At 36.8% G+C, this 22,431-nt stretch overlaps 1 protein-coding gene across 1 annotated transcript; it reads left to right on the forward strand.

Annotated features, from left to right (window-relative positions):
• The first annotated feature begins 2,542 nt into the window (after positions 1–2,542).
• On the forward strand, positions 2,543–20,880 carry LOC140168166 (myotrophin-like). The gene is made up of 4 exons (XM_072191495.1): positions 2,543–2,820; positions 8,127–8,240; positions 10,392–10,475; positions 14,304–20,880. Exons 1-4 carry the CDS (start codon positions 2,755–2,757, stop codon positions 14,388–14,390), a joined length of 351 nt encoding a protein of 116 aa, XP_072047596.1. The 5' UTR covers positions 2,543–2,754; the 3' UTR covers positions 14,391–20,880.
• The last annotated feature ends 1,551 nt before the right edge of the window (positions 20,881–22,431 follow it).

Consider the following 22,431-nt stretch of genomic DNA (forward strand, 5'->3'; position numbering starts at 1 on the left):
TTGATATGTGTAGATAATAAATCTGTAAAAAAAACAAGGGGTGCCGGACCTCACTTTTGAGCTACAGCCGTTTTAAAAGAGTTGTACATTTCCAAAAATCTCTGTACACTTCAATGGCAAAATCAGCAATTTGCCCAAAATATATCACCTTTTGCGTTGTATTAAAAAATTGTCGAGACAAAATTTTTTTAATTTTATATATGTTATGAAAAAGAAAAAGCTCTATAAAATCGCGCAAAAAAATTGGGGTACCGGACCTAGTTTTCGCGTAAATTGACCAAAATAGGTCAAAATGCATTTTTCTGCGACACCATGCGTAGTTAATTGCGTACGTGGATATTTTGGTGCGTGCCAACGCGCTGGTATGAAGCGCGATCTGATGCCGGATCAGCGTTCATTTACGCATATGGCCACAAAAAAGGAATTGTCTGTTTACGCAGGGAATTTTTCACTGTAAAAAAAAAAGTTACCTATAGGTAAAAAAAAAGATACTTAGGCTAAGAAGTGTCCATAATTAGGAACAATTATAATAATGTCGACTATTATAATTAAGGCTAAGAATATTTTTTTTTTTAAATATCATTTGATGTATTTTGGTCACAAACGGGTGTAAGAAAGACTCCCATTCTGCAAAGATATTGGGCCAAAGAGTTATCAAGTTACACAAAGTGAGTTTTTTTCAGCTTTATGTTCACCTGACTCGAATGACCAAAAAGAGGATTTATTAAAGATGTTAAAGCGAAGCGTTTGACACCATGGGCGGAAGTTTTTGACTATAATAGGCCTACAATTATTATAGGCATAGGCCTACTTAGCATCCTTAGTGCCGTTTACCGAGAGGAAAACTTTTTGGTCACAAAAACTATAGGCCTACGGAATTATCTCGAGGTGGATTCATATAACGTTTGGCCAATTATGATATCATTTTTGTAAATGTATGACACATTTTTTAAAACCGAATAGTTTTGATGGTGTTGCCTATATCGCATGCATTATGAATTCAGTGCACGTAGTAGGTCTTTACCCAATAACACAAAATGCTTTAAACATTTAAATGGTGGATTATAAACTTTTAAAACATTTTAAAATAACAATCAAAAACATTTGAACACTTGCTGCAAAACATATTCTTAGTTGGAACAATGTTGCCAAAATAATATATGTCTACAATAACATTTTCACATGTTTTTAATTTTGTTGTAGTGTGTCTCATTATGAAACGTTCTACAAACTTATATCCTTCAATAGGCCTGTAATATACCGTAATGCTTACCCAACATTTAGGCCAAAATACTATTAAAACGAATTAACCAATTTAACCAACACTCGTTTAGGCCTAATGTTAAAAAAAAACCTGATTCTGTGTTTGTTTGGTAGGCCTATAACTTCATACCATCTATTGGACCCTACTGTCGTAGGCCTACTTTGAGGTCCGTTATTACTGGAAGCACGCTGGCAAGATTTGGTTTGTACATGTATTTAATATATTAGAAGCGACCACTTTTTTTTTTGCGCTCAGCAAACATTGTTTTCTTTATTTTTTGGCCCTAGTTATCGCCGGTGCGCAAAAATAGCATTGACACGCACAACACGCATCGTTCTCTGCGATGTCTGCAACGCAACGCCGAACACGACGCGGCGTACGCACGCCTTGAAAACAGGCGCAATAGTCAAGTCGACTCGGCTGACGACGGTAAAACCTTAAAAAAGTTCTAATAAGAACCTTAAAGATTTAAAAACCATTCTTGGCTTTAAAAAAATGTTCTACTGATAACCCTTGATGAGGGTTCTTTGTACAACAGAAAGAACAAAATCTTTAGCCAAGAAAATGAACCACAAACGGTTCACACTGCTTTTCACTTTTCTTAACTTTACAAGTCCTTGAATTAATTAATTAGAAAGTCCCTAGGCTTTTTTTTTTTTTTTTTTTTTTTTTGTGGAACATGACAGCACATCAGATGACACAACTTTTTAGGCTGAACTGCATGAGGAAAGGGAAGGAAACATACCAGTACGAAATGACCACATGATGACCCTTCCAAGATCATGGCTATAATTATTTATACGTATTTTTAAGAATAAACTAAGGGGTTAATTATGCAATCACAGCGGACAGTGGTACCCGGTAGTGGTACCGTACTGAATGACTGACTGGCAGCAGGCTATTAAAATTAGGTACCTTGCAGTACACTGTACAAGGGAATTTCGTTGTGTCATTTACACAAACCGTCTGGTGTCACATAGCCTATGGTCTTTAATATAAGTAGCCAGGTGTGAGAAACTTTTATTACTATTTAATAACCTATGAGATGTATGTATCAAATCAAACAGGAATATTAAAATTATATTTGATCGATACTTGCATTTTGAGTTAAAAATTAGCCTACTAAAATTGTGTATATGAAAAACGCCCAAAGCTTATTCCCATCAACTATACGTTAATTTGAGTACATATGATTAGTTTCATTACTGTTTAAGGTATGGTAAATTAACCTGGACAGTATTTTCACATTCTTTAGCGTGTAACAGCCGTATGCAACGGCTGTACAGTATTCCATGTGAGAAAGAGTTTTATTTAATGGCCGACTAATAAAATACGGGAGTTCACGATTTTGTTTTGCACACAGCGAGGAAGAAACAAGGAAGTAAACGGACCACTTCTTAGATGCAATACAGCTTTTGCGAGTAAAACAGTAGCTGCAGCCTCACGTCTGCTCAATTGTGAAATAGAAAGATAACAATTATATAAAGAAAATGAGTGAATTAAGGTGGGCGTGCCAGAATGGTGATCTGGCGGTAGTCAAACAACTTGTTGAAGCGGTAAGCTTACTTACTCATCATGCTCATGTACTTGAGCTTGATGACTTACAGTTTCTGTCAAAGAGAACGGCACTTGCTTACATTTTGAGAGCGTGCACAGCGTAAACACGTAAATGGGGTTCTGATTGGCTGATTAAATCATCTGACAATCATAACAACTGACGCGGAATCTGATTGCCAGGCAGATAAGCATCAAAACGTTGGTCGGCACAAACAAACATGGTTCGCGCGTATACATGTCGCAAAGCCTAGGCCGTGAAGGCAATGGTTGATTAGTAGGGTGCTTGCGCTTGCATCAGTCTGAGCAAGGGACTTCCGTTCTTCTTTGAAACCGAGTGTCCAATCACCAGCCCTCGCCGGCAAAATGCCATGTGCCGTGGGTGCCCATCCCCACTGCCGTAATGCCCTCAAAATATGTCCTTTACCCAAGGCAGTCACTTGCCGTGCCCTCTAATAAAGTTGCCGTCAGTGCCCCAGCCCTGCCCCTTCATTATAAAATCATCTATGTTTGTGTGTGTTTTCTTCGCTTTTGAGAAATTGCCTTGGTGCCCTTCTCAAATTTTCAACAGTTGCCATTATGTTTATTATGCATTTAGCAGTATAATTTAATCTAGCATGGCAGCATCACACACTCAGTAATTGCGATGGAAGCTGCAAACAGTGTTCGATTTACCTGGATTAGCGTAGCAAAATGCTATTCACAATTTTAGAATTGCTATTCAAATCTGAAACTGAGTAGCAGTTTTTGCTACACAAAAAAAATATACGAAAATCGATCACTGGCCACTGCATTTGTCTACGAACTTGCAAGAAGGGAGAAAAAAGATGATAGATACAGTTTATATGACAGGAATTCCCCTGAAAGTAGGAATGTTTTGGCGATGATGGTAAAAATAAAAGGTATACAAATTACAAAAAAATCCACAAAATATGGTGAAAATAATTGCTACAATTTTGGAATTGCTACTCAAATCTGAAAATGAGTAGCAGTTTTTGCTACACAAAAAAATAGATGAAAATCGAACACTGGCTGCAAAAGTTTTAAATTAATAATAAGAATAATAACAAAAATGGAACACTGCATCGTCTCCCCCGACTGTCTTGTCTAATTTCTTAACTGCCCTTAGGCCAAAAAAAAAAAAAAAGTTGTTTGTTTGTCCTCCACTGCCCACTTCTCATTTTAAGGCCTGACCAATATTTTTTTTTACAATTTTTTTTTTTTATAAATAAAAAATTCAATTTTCTTTTTCAGATTTGGAGTATCTCTGGACCTAGCTAGAGCTAAAAGGATCATTCATGGTTGAAAATAAAAGCCCCTGGCCCCCCCAACAAAAAAAAAATATGTCTTCAATAATTTTGATCAATACGGTATGCAAAGTTTTAATTTGTGTTCATGTCATAATTTATTATTATTAACCCTAACACCAGTAAAAACCACAAAATACCATGATGAAAAATTCATAACATGCATGCATCCCAGGGTCTGCGATGACGCAATCACCCGAAGTGTGATATGCTCACGAAATTGCTGGCCGGGCAGCAATAACCTGTGCAGCTGCTGGTCCGCGACCGTGTGCTTGGCATCGGGGTCAAAGCTTGAATCCCGGGGGCAAGTCAAAATTCTTCTTCTCCTTGAAAAATTCGGATCTTCTTTGACTTCCGAGGCCAAAAAGCATGGGTCAGTGTTAGGGTTAGGTAAGATGTATTTTTCCAGATTAGAGTGTCTTCTAACCCTAACACCAGTAAAACCACTAAATACCACTATGACAAATTCATAACATGCATGCATCCCAGGGTCTGCGATGACGCAATCACCCAAGTGTGATATGCTCACGGAATTGCTGGCGGGCAGCAATAACCCGATGCAGCTACCGGTCCGCGACCGACCGTGTGCTTGGCATGCGGGGGGTCAAAGGTTCAAATCCCGGGGGTGCCAAGTCAAAAATTCTTCTTCTCCTTGAAAAATTCGGATCTTCTTTGACTTCAGAGACCAAAAAGCATGGGTCAGTGTTAGGGTTAATGACTTCAAAATACATTGGATTTATATGCATTTTTAAATCATTAAAAGACTATGACATGAACACAACTTTGCATATAAAGAAACAAAATGTGTTGTAAGTCAACATGAATGATTGTAGCTTTTAGCTCTAGCTAGGTCCAGGAATACGCCAAATCAAAAAAAAATTATAAAAAAAAAAATCCGCCTGCCCGCACCTCCTCTTTCAAAGCTGTGGAGGACAAACAAATAATTATTTTTTTGGGCCTTATTTGTGAGCGCATTTCATGTTAATAAGCGAGCATAGCAGGACCAAAATCTTGAATGATCATTATACCGGTTGGTCACCCAGAATACCAGGGGCAAATTCCCATACGTTCGTACAACAAGTACGTAGGCCTACATGTCGCTCATTCTACAAAATCCGGTGCCAATAGCCTTTTTTCCATTCTTTGGTCCACAAACACTTTGACGAGCATTTAGGGCATCAAATATGTTGTTTTTCTGGAAGAACTCAACGAGATCTACACGGACATATATAGTTTTCCATACTTAAATGCTTTCTTCAGCCTGATTAACCCTTGCAAAGGCTCAAAAATCGCTAAAAATGCGTTTCCACTGCTCAAGTGTCACATCTTACCCTGAATATTTTCTTTGAATAATTGCGATTTCATTACATATTTGTTGTTAGATAACGCACCATCATATTGTTTATCAACATTATTTTTTAGTGATTCAAACGTCTTTGTGTAATTCTAAAATAAATTGCACTTTCCACCAAAACGCTGTGAGCTACGCTTTTTAACACACGTTATTGGAAAGAAGTAAAACAGAGGTATCAATGTAATTTGCGGTTTTTGAAAGGAAACACTCATAGGTTTTTAAAAATCACTGTAAAAATTGTGATGCTGTAGCATTTTTGGCATAGAAATGTTGTAAACATTGAAATTTCGACCGACCATGTTAAGATTGGTGAGCTACGTTACCAGGATTCTATAGTATGCACTTGTATTACATGTACTTCCTAATAATATGTGAAAGAAGCTACATGTACCAGTGGTCGAACCCCATTTATATTAGAATTAACCGACATAACGTTCTAACATTCGCAAATCACATTAAAAACATTAAAAACCAGTGAACTATGTTACTGTGAGCTACGTTACACACTCATTTACGCATCTTCAAAACTTCTATGAAATGGTTAAATCTGTTTTACATTTCACTCAAGTGATCTTTAGTTTGCTTTTTATGACCTTGGATTGAGTAAAACCAGCCCATTTTGTAGTCGGTAACGTCGCTCACATTACATTGAGTTTTAGTGTTAAAAAACATCATGACTTCCTGAAAGAAAAATATGCAAGTGGTGTTGGCAATTTTTTACATCTGAAAGGTTTACTCTTAAAAAACACAAAAAGCAGGTCTTTTTGAACAACTTTTATTTTTTCAATTTTATAGTGGATTGGCACGGATTTTGTAGAATGAGCGATGTACATTGTATGTATGCACTAGGCCTACTGCATCATTCATGAATGGCATTTGAATGCCAACTTGTTACTTGTTACAAGTTTCCGACGTAATGAGCATAGCAGCATGCAGTGTGGACGTCGATATGTTTCAACTTCAAGTTGTTACTTTTAAAGATTTAACAGACAACTGGTAATAAAACTAATAATAATTAATATTTAGATTAATTAACAGAGCTTTAGAATTTTAATAATATTTGAACTCTACCTCCACTGCATTTCGATTTTTAAATTACCCAAAAATTGAGCCACCCCGCCACATTAACTTCAAAGAGATTCGAAGAGCAAGTTCATATAATATGGAAACATGTTCATAATTTAAAGAGTATTAAACCAATCGCTATCATGCTACTACCCATAACAACACCTGATATTCAACATCCAATCAAAAATTGTAAACAACCTGATGTATGCGCTGAACTGATGGCTGTACCTGATTGAGAGCTCTTGAGACGCACCGAGTTGTACAAGGATGCAGACTGAATGTCTTTGTGTAAGGTGACGATTACACGGCAGGGTTATGGACAGCGGCAAAGGCTTGCAAGGGGAAGCCCTATTCTGGACATGTAGTCAAGTCAACAGAATATAATTTAATATTAATTCTTTGCCGCAGAAACTCTGATTTTGGGGGTTCTACAGACGTTGGAGATCACTCAAGTTTAAATAATAATATTAAATTGTGTGCCAAACTTCTAATATTATCTGTCAATTTATTACATTTCGAGAGCGTACTACATGTACAATAAATACGGAAGTGGCAAGCTTATTTCAATCATCTTTTCATCTGACAATCAGATTCAGGCAAGGCAAAGCCCATTGGAAATATATCCTTGTGAAATACAAAGAAAAACATGTGAAAAAGCTATTACTTCAAAAAAATCATGTTCCACTTACCATACCATTGACTCCTATCTTAACCAGCTGTGTTTCTAATATACATGTAGTCCTGTTTTGAATTACCATTTCTGCTCATAAACTTTGATTAAAACAAGGCAAAATTGCAGTGACTCTCTTGCATTTTTAGCCACTTGATCATTATTTCTAAAAATTTAAAAATATTACCGTATTGGTCCGAGTATAGTCCCACCCGTTTTTTATGTGAAAATTTTTCACAATTGGGGGTGGGATTATACTCAATTTCAAAAAAAAAAAAAAAAAAATTTTTTTTTATAAGTTTATTTTTTTCCGGTTTTGGAGTGTCCCTGGACCTAGACCTAGATGCTAGGATCATTCATGGTTGACCTAAAAAAAAAAAAAAAAAAAAAAATTCAAGATATTTTGTATTTTTAATATGAAAATTGATACTTTGTTTTCATGTCATACTCTATTAATGATTTCAAAATGCATTGAGTTTGAATTTTTTTTTTTTTTTTATTTCTGAAATTTTTCGAAAAATGGGGATGGGATTATACTCGAACGTGGGACTATACTCGGACGAATACGGTAATTACAATTTGGCAATTTAACAGGATAATTTAGTGCTGTATTTTGTTTGGAATCGGGAGTAGAACTTAGAAGTTAACATAACATACCATTCCCTGCTATTGCTGATCACCGCAATACATCAAAGGCATGCACGAACACACCAAATTTGATGATGATGCAAGTCATTTGACCATCACATATATACGTGGAAATCTTGCAGGACAGACCAAATTTGATGATGACACCACATTGCAAATTAGTAACTAGCAGCCTCATACCTACACAACTGCACAGATCTGTGTGGCTAGTTTCATATTGAAATATATCTCCATTGATGTGTTTGATATTTTATTTTGCAGGGTAAAGCCGATGTGAGTAAGGAAATTGATGGTAGAACACCTCTTCATTTTGCAGCCGATTATGGACAACTCGACGTTATTGATTATCTAGTTGATAAAAAGGCAAATGTAAATGTAAGTGGGCTACATGTATATTGTGTATTCTTTGTTACTTTTTCTAAATGGGATGGGGTTAGGTATCATAAGTTGGTCATAAAGCAAGTTACACTGCAAAATGTGAATCACCAATTCTGATTAAGTATTGTTAGAGCATGACTTTTATCAGGGGTGTACTCAGAATTGCAAGGGGCGCAAAAATGCCTGTCTCACAGTGCCGTACTAACGCTGTTACTTTCCTGTTTGGTAAGAATGTCAATTTTGACATCCTTTTCTGTTTACAAACAGAGAGGTAACAAAAGACCTGTCAAAACTGTTCTGGTTGTCCAAACACTCAAGTATCAGAAGGATGGTCCACAATAGACTTAGCGTGATGCACGCAACATGAATAGGGATTAAAAAGCTGTGAAGTAGAACCATGTGCTTCTATTGTCCAGTTTGCCATCAAGATTTTAAATGCAAACAGTTCTGACCCAGAACACGATCATGTCAGTAAATGAAATATTTTGTTCTGGGACTGATTATTCGGACTACTAGTCTCACATCGTGGGATCCAACAGCCTGCTTACGGGTGTATTTTTTACATTTTGAGGTGCAGAAATTGAGCTCAGTTTCAAGTTGTGAAGGAAATTATTCAGAAAACACAATAAATCTATTTAGAAGTACTACTAAGTTATTAGTATTACAGTAGGTCTATGTGATTACAAAATACTCCAGATTTATGGTGGTACATACACCCCTTGATAAATTTGTGACTATTTTTGCATTTTTCTCAAAAATAATAACACACCGTAACAAATGTTTGTATATTATAGGGCAAGGAATCCAGTTACTATGTACACTGGAATTTCAGTGACTCAAGACAAGCGGTACATTATTTATGATAAGAAAAGAGGTACCACTAGAATGTACCTCATTTTTTAACATATATAATGAACCACTTGTCTTGAATCACTGAAATTTCAGTGAAGTAATTGGATTCCTTGCCCCTATAATATACAGTGTACATGTACATAACTTTTGTTACCAGTGTGTAGTTATTTTTTGAGGAAAAAGCAAAATTAGTCACAAAATTTATCAGGGGATTATCAGTGCCTTGCCAAACCTGAACACACCATAGTCACACACAAGAAAAAATCAGATTTTTATGCATTTTTGGAAAAAAAAACATAGCCGTGTTTATGAAGCAATTACATGTCAAACATGAAAGCAGTCTGATGAAGATAAAATCTGATATCAGATGTCAAATTTCATTTAACGATTACAGTTATTTGCCATGTTCAGGGTCCAATGATTATTGCGGCGCGGAGCCATGAAATTGTCCTTTATCGGCGCAATTTCATTTGTTCCGCAAAATTTGTGTTTTTGCGCGCAATTCAATATGAAATGTAAACGAAAACGGTCATTTTGTTGAAATATCAGCCTTTTTTGAAACGTCACAGTAACGCCAATCATTTGCTAATCTGTCTCGAACCAGTGTTTCACATATTTATCATCATACTGAATATTTGTCTTTACAAAAAAAAAAAATGTATGTGTGTGAAGAACTTCTGAGGCATTTCCACAGAATTAGGGGAGTGGGCATCTATGATATATAGTTGGAAAAGCATCCAGGTGTAAGTTGGAGATGCATGTATAATAGGGGTGAAATGGTATCTTATACTTTGAAGCATGGGGAATCGTTTAAAAGTATGCAATTTTGTCAAATGGTGGGACACTCCAAATAGAGGGCGCTTTTCAAAATGGCCGCCAAATTGTCTAAAAATGGTCATAAATTGCCACAAATTGTGTGATTTAGATATCATAATGCTAAAACAATATATCTTACATAACACAGGTGTATAATTTCATATTTTGACATGTATTTTTGTTCTTCTTCTTGTGTTTTATGTGTAAAAGTTCATAATCTCTGCGCAATTGGCTGTTTTTCACGCAATCTCCGGCAATTTGCCAATTTTTACCCGCGAATTTGCTATTTTTTTCCGCGCAAATCATTTGTCCCTGGCCAATGTTATGAAATATACATGTAATATTATTTTTAAATTGGCCTATTTTGTTGCTTATTTTGTGGAGCAGTAAGAAAAAGTACCCTAGTTTGTACAGAAATACTGTGATTCTAGATCTCTTGAAAGCTGCCTCTAATCATGTAATAATTCTTATTATTTACAGGCAACAGATAAGCATGGCATAAGTGTTATTCTAGCAGCAATATGGGAAGGCCACACAGAATGTGTTAAATTTCTATTATCAAAAGTAAGTAAATTGTAATGGTGGCGGGCTATCATTAGAAGAAGGCTAATAGAGAAGTACATTTTAAATAATAAAATATTGGCGATTTAAGCATAAACATTAACAATTTATAAAGCGCCATTTATAAAGCGCCATTTACAAAAGTAGGCAAAACGCTAAAAGAGAGTTAAAAAATGAGGAGTGCACGATAAATAGCACTCCTCAATCTTGTGAGGAGTGCTTTTTTTGAATGAGTGTGATTATGCTTAAATTATGTGTAAGCTTAAAGATTAAGGAGTGTGTTAAATCTCACTCCTTATGATCATTTAAAGAGTGCGGAGGAGTGTGATCGCACTCGCACTCCTCAAAACTCAAAGCCTGGTAAAAGAGCTAAACAATGGGAAACAGGTGAATTTTAAGGAGATTCTTGAAAGTGGTAATATATTCTTGACCTCAGACAGTGGTGGGCAACTTCGTTCCAAAGCGCCCCAGCTGTTGAAAAGCGTGACCGCCAGCTTGTTTCTTGGAGCGAGGCACTTGAATGTGACAGCAGCGTGACAGATTTTAATATGCACTTCACCATAGTACCAACCAGCACACTTCAGCAATATTTATTCCACTTGCCAGTGGTGTAGCAAGGGGCTGCCCCTGTGAAAATTCTTTCCCTCTTGCCCCCCCTGTGCGATGCTGGTTGCCCTGATATTAAGATCTTTCATACTTTTTAGCCCATTTTTTCAAATTTTGCTCCCCATGAAAGTTGCATTGCCCCCTTTTCCTCCTCTGAAAAAGTCCTGGCTATCCTACTGTCACTTTTACATCACAATCGTTTTGCTTCAACAAGGGCTCGACTGTAGCACAGTTCGACTCAGCAATTAGGTTATAATTATCCTGTAACAGCTCTCCTTTACACCTGGATGGGGTGAGGCAAGCGAGGTGCAGTGCCCTGCTGCTATGTGCACAGCAACAACACATTTTGTGCTGCAGGGATTCGAACCCATGACCACAAGTTCAAGCCTTGAAATAAGCAGGCGCCAGGAGCAAATTTACCCCTGTAAAGCCATCAATTACTCCTGGTCCTTGTAAAATTCACATGAACCAGGAGCAATTTTCTAAATCAAATTGCTCCTGGTTCCAGTTTTGAACTTCATGCAGTAGTGCTGGTATGCTGTATTGCATATGCAGAAAAGGATATACTAATTTTGAAAATTGCTCTTGTTTCTTCAGAAATTGCTCCTGGTTCTTGTAAAAGCCCAGAGAACCAGGAGCAATGTTCAAAAACAAATGTGACCATCCTCCTCAACTGAGCCCGGATGTCGCCAGTGCCACTATTGAGATATGCTCCATTGAACTTAACAATAGGAAACGAAGGATTTATTGACTGTTTTATTGATTTTTCACTACTTAAATGTCAAGTACTATAGACATGATATACATCATTTTAAAGCTAATTTCAAGCAGAATATTTTGGTTGAATATCTCAAAAATGATGATTGGCGACTTCAGGGCTCAGTTGTGCTGAGGGGTCACAAATTGCTCCTGGTTCCAGTCCGCATATTTCAAGGCTTGCACAAGTTATCTTTTGGTATTGTGAATCTAAGCCTTTACCCATTATGCCACTGTTAATATTTATTCTAACTTGGGTTGCTAATCTTCCCTCCCCATTCAGGGGTAGCGCTAGAACTAAACACTTGAGTGTCCGCAGGGACCCCCGAACTGGCAGAAAATTAAAAAGTAGGGGGTCCGGAGTAGAGTTTGGTGAGTCCGAGTTACACAAATGCAGCATAAATAGTATGTCTGCAATAGCGCTTGATTGAAAAACTGGGGGTCTGCAGGGACCCCTGAACTTGCAGAAAATTTTAAAACAGGGGGTCCCAACTCTATTTTGGTGGGTCCGGGACCCCAAAAAGCAACTTAGCGCTACCCCAGTCCCCATTAATGTTGCACTTTTTTTAAATCATGGATTTTATGGGCTTTAGTAAAATGACAAAACTTCACCATTCTGTTAGAGCCTTGGAGGGATTTTTGCGTTTGGTCAGTTTCGGTTTCTATTCACCTGGGGTGGGAATTATAATCTGTTACAAGATTCCTTTTATGAGTTAACTATCGCGCGACGTCAAGCATGTGCATAGGATCTTGTGGAAAATAATATGCGCTGGACGGTTAGCACTACGCATAATTTGTAAAAGGAACTCTGCAAAATTTTTACCAAAAAGTTGTTGATTCAGCCCTCTTTAAAACATAACTCAATTTGATTTGATTTGATTTGATTTGATTCGGTATCTCCATATTGCCCATACAACAATACAAGGTAAATAGATATAAAATGCATTAAGATAAATAACATATAATACACATAAAAAACAAAGCAAGGAGATATCACAGGATAAATAGCCCTTTAAGCCCAAAGGCTTATTTCCGAAGGGGTCCTTTATACATAGAAGGGCAAAAGGCATAATAAAACAAAAACATACAAATAAAAAAAATATATACAAGTGAATATTAAAAGTAAAAAGTATTTAAACATGATTAAAATCATTAGAAACTAAATTTGGTTAAAAGATGAGTTTTAACAGACTTTTTGAAACTTGGTTTATCAGAAATTGATTTGATTGCACTTGGTAAGTTGGCCCAATCCTGAATGGCATTATAATAAAAAGAGCCAGAAGTGATGGTAGTGGATTTTGGAACACGAAAATTTTGAGCACTGTTTCTGGTACTGTATTGGTGCACGTTTGAAACTCTGGTAAAATTTGAACTAAGATAGTCTGGGCCAACTTCATTAAAAATATCAAAAACATGGTTCAACCTGAGTTGTTTTGCCCTATTTTGTATGTTAAGGAAATTAAGATCTTTAAAATCATCTTCTGTAATATGATACATGCAATTCTTATTTAAAACTTTGTTTTGAGCAATTTGAAGGCTTTTACTCATCTGCTTATGTGTGCCAGCATGCCAAGAAGAAATAGAATAATCAAACAAACAAAGTACAAGAGCAGAGCATAAAATTTTCTTGATATTTTGATCAAGAAACTTTGCCCGTCTGTAAAGAAATTTGAGTCTAGAATTTACTTTTTTTATGACACCAAGACCCATTTCTTCACCATTCAAGCACTGGTCAATAGTAAGACCAAAGTATTTAACTGAGGGAGTAGCATGAATTGTTTGCCCTTTCTTCAATTTACGTTTTGTTCCAAAAAGAATGAGTTCTGTTTTACCCATGTGGAGAGACAGTTTATTATCAATGAGCCATTTGTTACAGCTTTCCAGATTTTTGCTAAGCTGCTGCCCAATTTTTAACGGATCTTTATCAGAAACCAAAAGAGCGCTATCGTCTGCATACTGAAGGCGCATGCAATCAACACAGTTGGGCATGTCGTTCACGTAACAAAGGAACAAAATGGGACCCAAGATACTCCCCTGTGGAACTCCACATGTTAAAGCCATAGAGTTGGAGTCTGAGCCATTAACAATCTGAGATCTGCAATTCAGATATGACTCAAACCATTTAGTGGAGTTCATTCCCAGGGCAGTAAGCTTTTGACATAAAATAGAGTGATTAACATTGTCGAATGCTTTCTGGATGTCAAGAAGCACCATTCCAGTAAACAGACCAGCACTGATTTGGTTTCTGATAAGAACAACAGGACCTACAAAAGTATATCTGTGATTTGAATTCTTCTACACATTTGCAATTCGTGCAATTTTTGCCAAAGCTCACTACGTACCATTCGCAAGATGCTGTGATCTACCAAATCGCAACAGTTTAAAATAGTTGCTAACCTTAAGATATTAAATGAGTACAAATTAGTAACAGTTTGTTTTTTCTCTTTTTTTCTCTCTTCTCATAAACAGGGAGCTTCAAAAAGTGGAAAAGCGCCGGATGGATCGGGCTATCTTGACTGTGCAGAAAAAGACGATATCAAAGCTCTCCTCAAATAAATATACTATGGTTTGTTCACTATAGGTTGAGACATGACCCCTAAGCCATAATGAACCAAAAAAACACAGTGACCAAAGTGTCATGCAGACTCCATGCTTCCGTATAAGATATTCATGACCCTGCATGTATAGTATATGTTCACAAATGGCAGTAGGAATTCAAGAGGTCATGAGTCAACTTATTGCGAAGGTACTATAGCTACCCTCCTCTTGGCCCCCATGTTTTTGTATACATCTGGCTGTAAGCCAAAAACTGTTTCATACATTTTGATATTTTAGCCATACATGTAATGTCTTGTATGTCAATCTTTTAGCTTCAAAAATTCAACCATTTGTTATGGTAAAGGTGTAGACAATTTCATGAACTGTATACGCCAATATTTTCGCGGTTGTTGGCAACTTATATAATAAAATACATAAGAAATGTCTTCATTTCAACATATTTGCAGGTTATTATTTTCGTGGGCACATATTAATCCGCAAAATTTGCGAAAATAAAACCACCGCGAAAATTTCAGCGTATACAGTAACTTTAAGTGTTTGTGATAATGATTTTTTGCAAGATTTATTTGACACTGATATAATTGAGTGTACTTGCTAACAGCTCAACTTTAATATGACTCTATTTCAGCATTTAACTCAACTTAGCTTGCTCTTTCCTGAAAGTGAACATTGATTACTCACAGTGATGGTGCCAGGGGGTGGGGGAAATGCCCCTAGTCAGAACTCTTGCCACCCCCCCCACGTTTCCCCCAGTAAAACCAAAAATTACGAAAATGTCCACTTTTTGCTGCAATTTTGAGAACAATTTTTCACTTTGCCCCCCCCCCATGCCTCCCCCAAAAAAAATTTCCTGGCGTCGCCACTGTTTAGTCACATTTAGAATTCAAATTTTTGACTTTGTGTGAATAGCTTTCAAAGTGGCTGAAAAATCTAGTATGTATTCTTAATGAATAACCATTGTAAGTTTGCAACTTTACATCATCCTCATTCAAAAACCATATTGATAAATTCCGCTTGAATGAGGTGGAACTGGTATTTTGACATTTTCTTTGCCACTGCATTCAGTGGGTGAAATCATATATATCCTTCTTGTAACTGATCAGTAGGTAGTATTCATGAGGTTAAGAAATGGAGTCTCTGGGATCATGAGACAAAAATGACTCTTCTTTAAAATTATTTGAATTTTTCATGTGTACTTCTCAAATAGTTCTTGCCCAAAATTTGCTTCTTTTTTTTCATTAGATTTAGAATTTCACATTTCTTCTTGCCAAAATAGTGCATTGTGAAAATCTTATCATATTTTGCAGAATTTTAATACATTATCACAACTCATGAGGTTAAATCTAAACTGAAGACAATTAAAAATTGGTACAATTACCAAACTGGGTACAACTTGCTAGACTTGAGTCCAGTCCTCGTTTACGGTGTTTAGGGTTAGGGTTTATGGTTGGGGTAGGGCAGTCTTGGTAATAAGACTAGTACAGTTGCACCCTATTCGGTAATTGCTCCAAAAAATCAATTTCATTCTAGTGTGACCCTGTTTCTGTGCTCTGATCTGTACCAAATATGTTGTCTCTGTAGCATTTAAAATTGATGTTGGCTTTTTTTTTAGCTAGTCTGTATTGCTCAGCTACACCTATTTGGAACTGATCAGAGTATAATAATTTTTTTGTACATAAGTCGGGCAACTCATGTGCTGAACTCAACTGCTGGTTGACCGTCGGCGCCCTGGCAGAACCATATTGAATTGTTCTAAACAATAGAAACTATTGTATGGAACAATACAATAGAAACAATTGTATGGAACAATAGAATTGGTTAAACTATTGTTTCTGCCAGGGCGCCGGTCTTCGACTAGAGGTTGGGTGTTGAAGCCATACCAAAAAATATATACGCAAAAATGGTGGAATCCAGAATTGTCCTAGCCGAACCTCTGGTTCGTACACTTAAATGGCACAATAGACTATTCCAGTTGAAATCCATACACCCTCTGTGTAAGATATTACTTGAATCATCCACACAGGGGTGTAGATTTCAAATCCACCCATGGTAACCCCATTTGGCATTGACACTCCCTGTGTGGAAGATTAAGGTCATGTTTCCATGGGGGGTGTATGAATTTCAACTGGAATATCCCAATAAATTATGTGATGGCAAATGTAGAATGTTTGTAAAGAATCATGCAAAATGTCATTATCATTAACCCTCTGAGCACTACCTGCGGATCTAACATTGCCTCTGATTGGTCAATTACATGATATTTTCACTTTAATCACCAATCAGAATGGAGCTTTGCAAATAATTCACCCCAATTTTTGTGTGGTGAAATTATTCTAACAATGTTGCTGATTGGTCCAATTGATAATGAAAACTTCTTTTTGGCCAATCGGCAGGTAGTTCTCATGGGGTTAAAACAGCTCATATTGAGCATCATGTAGACCTAATATAGTAAATCAAAATAGCTTGGTCTTGTATAACACTAGCTAATAAATAACCTTGAAACAATTATAGAATGGTTCTAATTAGGTAGTATAAAACAGCACATCGAAGAAAAACTAATTATGGAATAATTTCATAATAGAGAGATGTATATTTCTACTAAATATTTTATGTTTTTTTGAATGTTTAAATAAGGCTGTCTTGGATGTTACCAAAAAGTAAACGATAAGTGTGTAGGGGTGTTCAACTTTTTTCATTTGCAGGTGGAAGTGTTCTACAATATTGGGCTCTTACAGTTGATATACATACACCCCTATGGAAGACACAATCTTAATGTCCCTCACAGGGGTGTAGATTTCAATTGGAGTCGGCCATTCAGGTAACCCCATTTGAAATTCACACTACCTGTGTGGAAGATAAGGCGACGAAAAGTAGGGTTGGTGGGTTTTTTTGTGTGTGTGGGGTTTTTTTGGGAGGCTAAAATTACTCTTAAAATATCACTGCAAACTTGAAAAAAAATTGCAAATATATTTTGAAACATGTTCTGAATTTTTTCCAAAAATTTCAGTCTAAATCATCAATTTTGGTCAAAAAACGGCTGATTTTAGCAAACAATTTTCCAATAATGCAAAATCTGGGTCAGTCGGGCCTGTAAAACCGGTTTGTTTTTGTCGCCTAAAGGTCTTATCTTCCATATGGGGTGCATGGAATTCAACAGGAATAGTGTATTGTATATTATAACAATGAGTGCCACATGCTCTATTGTTACGCATTCTAACAATAGTGCAATGTGCATATAGAAACTGTATAATTGCATACAAAGTACGTAAAACCCCACATGTTAGTGATTCTCTTACATTTGATTCAATATTTGGTGCTTTCTGTTCTTTGAGAAAAGCTATGTGGGAGCGTGGGAACTTTAAGAAACAAGACTTCTCTGGAGTAAACAATGACCTGCTGCAGGTCTTGGGCTGGTGAGCATTTTGTCATGATTTTGTGAATCAAAATCACTCAGTCTGGCAAAAATTCTTGTAAAATGATTCGCATGAGAGTTGGTTCTCTTATATTTCCAAGTCAGTACAGTGAAATTGTTTGTAAGAGTCATATGATTCCAGGCTTTGTCGTTTGAGGAGAGCTAGAGCGACTGCTCCCCATCACTCCCTTCAAATAAAGCTGAGGAGAGCTTTTTATTGCTCGCCTACCTTTGGTGTAACAATGATAACCACATATAATGCTCTCCTGTAGCACTCAAGGAGAGCGATTAACAGCTCCCCTGCAAATTTCAAACGGCAAAGCCTATGATTCCCTCAAAATTTCTGTAAGGAATCGAGATCGACTCTCACATGCAGCGTGACAAAATTCTAACCCCATTGGATTGGACAGCAAAAGGTTGGACACCCCTTGATTTAGTGTGTTGCATTCTATGGATATATAATGTGGACAGCGTATATTAAGAAAGCAAACGTTTTTTATGTGTAAGGTTTAGGTAGGACTTTTAAAAGTACGAGATGAAAATAATATAAACTGCAAAATGTTACAGCTTTTTTGTTGTGCAAGCTTATTAACTAACAGTAGTAGAAATTAAAGGGATTTTACCAGATTTCTTCCTGTATGTGTAAACATCCTGTACATTGTGGTTAGTGGAGTGTCACAAGCTTTGTGGTGATGGTGATCGAGAAAAATTAGCAATTTACTATTCTTTCTCATTAACAGGCTTCAATATGCTGGTAGCAGTATCAATATTAGACTCGTAGATCCGAGGTAGGAAGATTTTCGTCTAGTATCGATTTCAGGCAAAAATATACTAATTTTTCTTGATCACATTTTTCTGAAAAGAAACTTCATACCATAGAGGAGTGCGTATTTGCTGCGAAATGTTTTTCAATGGGACATGAATGGGTTATTCGAGTTGAAATTCCTACACACGTATGGAAGACATGACCTTAATGTCCCACACAGGGAGTGTGAATTTCAGATGGGGTTACCTAAATGGGTGACTCCATTCTAAATCTACACCCTCCTGTATTCTTTAAGGGGTGTATCGATTTCAACTGGAATAGCCAAATAGTGCGGCTTGGATGTTGTTACATCTTAAGTCCGTAATGCGAAGCTTTATCCAGCAAATTACGCTCTCCCCTGGGATCTCAAATAGTAAATATTTCTACCGTCAAGTCGCACCTAAAAATCATGGGAAGATTTCAAATGTCAATCTGCAAATAACCTTGCTGTAGACACGCAACCCTTAACCGACTCAAAGAAAAAATAATACTATGGCATGTATCAACTATCGATTTAAGCTCTGGTAATATCCCTTTAAGAACTAACAGGCTATTCCTGATGAAATACATACACCCCCTATGGAAGACTTGACCTTAATCTCCCAAACAGGGGATGTACTATTGTAGACTTCAAATGGAACCACCCATTCAGCTAACCCCATTTGAATTCACACTCCCTATGTGGAAGATTAAGGTCATGTCTTTCATAGGGGGTGTATGGATGTCAACTGGAATAAACCATTTACAAACAGGACAGTATTTATGGTGTGAATGTTGAAAAGAAACATGCAATTGTAATTTGCTTACTAGTATTTAGCAAAATTTCAAATATTATTTAACATTATTTTTATGTAAAAATGGGTTATAATAGACATGTAATCTTTACCTAGCTGGGGGGTTTACACCCCCAGCTAGGTACTGTAATGCTCTCCGATTCTTCTTTCTTTCTTCTTCTTCTTCTTCTTCTGGCAACAAACTTCAAAATGCTTCTCCTCCTACATGTTACACCCTACAATTACGTAACTTGCACATATGTATCGCCTATATCCAGTGCCCGTGCAAACAGAATTGGGATCAAAGGTCATTAAAGGGGCATTTTCGGTATATAACCAAATATCTTCAAAATGCTTCTTCTGCCACATATTACATAGCACAATGACGTCACTTACACATGTGCATCGGCTTTACCCAGTGCCCATACCTTGCACACAGAATTGGGGTCAAAGGTCATTAAGGGGGTAAAATCTTATAATTGCATTATCTGGACATCTGTAAGGAGTATGGGGCTCAAACTCGGATCAATAAATCTCATGACCAGGGGAACATTTTGCGGGGGTCAGGTCAAAGGTCATGCAGAGGTCAAATTTTAGAAACGCATTTCCTGGACATCTGTAAGGGTACGGGCTCAAACTTGGTGACAACAAACTTAATGATCAGGGGAACATGTTGGAACACTTTGCAGGGGTCAGGTCAAAGGTTATCCGGGGTCAAATCTTTATAACTTCATTTTCTGGATACATGCAAGGGGTATGGGGCTCAAACTCAGTGACAACAAATCTCATGACCAGGGGAACATTTTGCAGGGGTCAGGTCAAAGGTCATGTAGAGGTCAAATTTTCTAAATGCATTTTCTGGACATCTGTTAGGGGTACGGGGCCAAACTCCACAACAACAAACTTACTGACCTGGGGAACATTTTGGAACACTGTGCAAGGGTGTCAAAGGTCATCTGGGGTCAAATCGTAGAATTTCATTTTCTGGATATCTGTAAGAGGTACGGGGCTCAAACATGGTGACAACAAACCTCAAGACCAGGGGAACATTATGGAACATCATGCATAGGTCAGGTCAAAGGTCATCTGGGGTCAAATCTTATAATTGAATTTTTTGGACATCTGTTAGGAGTACGGACTCAAACTCGGTGAAAACAAACCCCATGACCAGGGGAGCATTTTTGGAACATTTTGTAGGGGTCAGATACCTCCACAACACCAACATGCCCCAGCTAGGTTTGTGGTCTATGACCACCATTTGCCACTAGTTTACTTTGTATTTAAAAGTTTTGCAATCATTTTTTCTTTCAAATTGATAAGATGAACAGTGATGCGAACAGGTTTGAATAATTTGAATTATTGGATAGTTTATTTCTAGCACTGAGATGAGAAACTTGCATCTTATTGATATAAGCTTTGCACTGTGAGACAATATAATTTGCCATTATACTTTGTAACAAAATTATATTATGTGACAAAATAAACAACAAAAAGAATCAATAACAAAGTAACTTAAAATGTCTTCAGATGCTTGTTTTGTTGTTCATTTATTGGCCTTTATGCTGTACACATACAAATATATTTGAAAAAAATGCCATAATACAAGGACATTTTGCAAGGTAGCAAACCAAATGATCGATGAAGCCATATAAACGTAATTATACTATTCAGCAAATTTCCTTCAGCTGTGTCCGTCTGCTATTTGTGATTATCAGATCGCATAAAAAGAAATAGGTTGCGCGATGCTACACAGCTTGACCAGCGAATTAAGTGCGGATGTAATAATGCGATTCAATTAGCCAATCAAAACCTCACTTGTTGTGTGGTTATGCCATAAACAGCGCCAAAATCGGCACACTGATGAAGAACCTTGCTGAAAAATATAGATTTGTTAGGCCAGATTAATTTAATAGTTTCTCTCACAGGCCCCTGTGCGCATTAGTAAATTTGCCCGCTTTTTGCGAGTTATTCAGGCTGGATGAGTAAATTTCAGTTTTTTCCGCTGTTGTTTTTCCAAATCCACCACACAAAAAATATCACGTCTGACATCGTCCAACGTCAAAATAGCCAAAATTGGAAATCTAAATAAAATGTTTCATCTTGACCGCACTGAAACCTCTTTAACAGTTGAAAAGGTGGTCTATTCTTGTCAAAAAGCTTGTCCCATATATTAAAAAAATGTTTAAAAAACCCTTCATTCCAAAAATAGTTTTCAACTTACAAAGTAACTCCTCTCCCCATGTGAAACAAAACCAGAAATGAGTCAAAATTACATCAAAATTGATGTTTTTGAAGGAATATGACAAATATAATCAAGAGTTTTCACCCCTCTCCTTGGTGAAACATGTTTAGTTGATAGGGCCTCGTCAATCTGACCAGACAATTGATACTGTACTAACCTTGTGTAATAACATAATGCCAATACTTGCTTAAGGTATGGAAATTACACTTGCCATACTTGTTAAGCGGTACATGATGCTTATATAATACATGTATAGGGTGCCTTTTGAAAATCCATGTTCATGGATGATACCTCCTTTGTCCTTGTCAATGTCAAGTGCTCTTTAGTCTTTTTGGACACACATATTTTTATTTGTTATTATGAAGTGCTTCCATTGAGATCTTTTTCTTGCACATGATGATATACCGTAAAACCTTGTCTACAAGCATATATAGTGTTTTTGATGAAAGCTAAGTTCCTACGAAACTAGCGTAAATATGCCAATACAAAAGTAACAAAATATTGGTCTTACAATAATATATAATATATAATAATAATATATGTTTGTATATGCTTGGATCTGTCATTTATTTGCTCAAACTCCATAATGGCACCGGGATTAATTTAGCTTTCATCAGATCGAAGCACTCTATATGCTTGTAGAAGAGGTTTTACGGTAATGCCTTTGAAACAGGTATCAAAGCACTTTACATTAATTTTATTCCACTGCAACTGCCCACTAGGATATATAATTTCGCTGCCAAAAAAATAATAATGGTACTGGATGACTACCCCCTAATACAGGTCCCCATTGTACACCTGGGTAA

This window comes from Amphiura filiformis, chromosome 13 (assembly GCF_039555335.1).
Source record: "Amphiura filiformis chromosome 13, Afil_fr2py, whole genome shotgun sequence".
NCBI classification, from domain to species: domain Eukaryota; kingdom Metazoa; phylum Echinodermata; class Ophiuroidea; order Amphilepidida; family Amphiuridae; genus Amphiura; species Amphiura filiformis.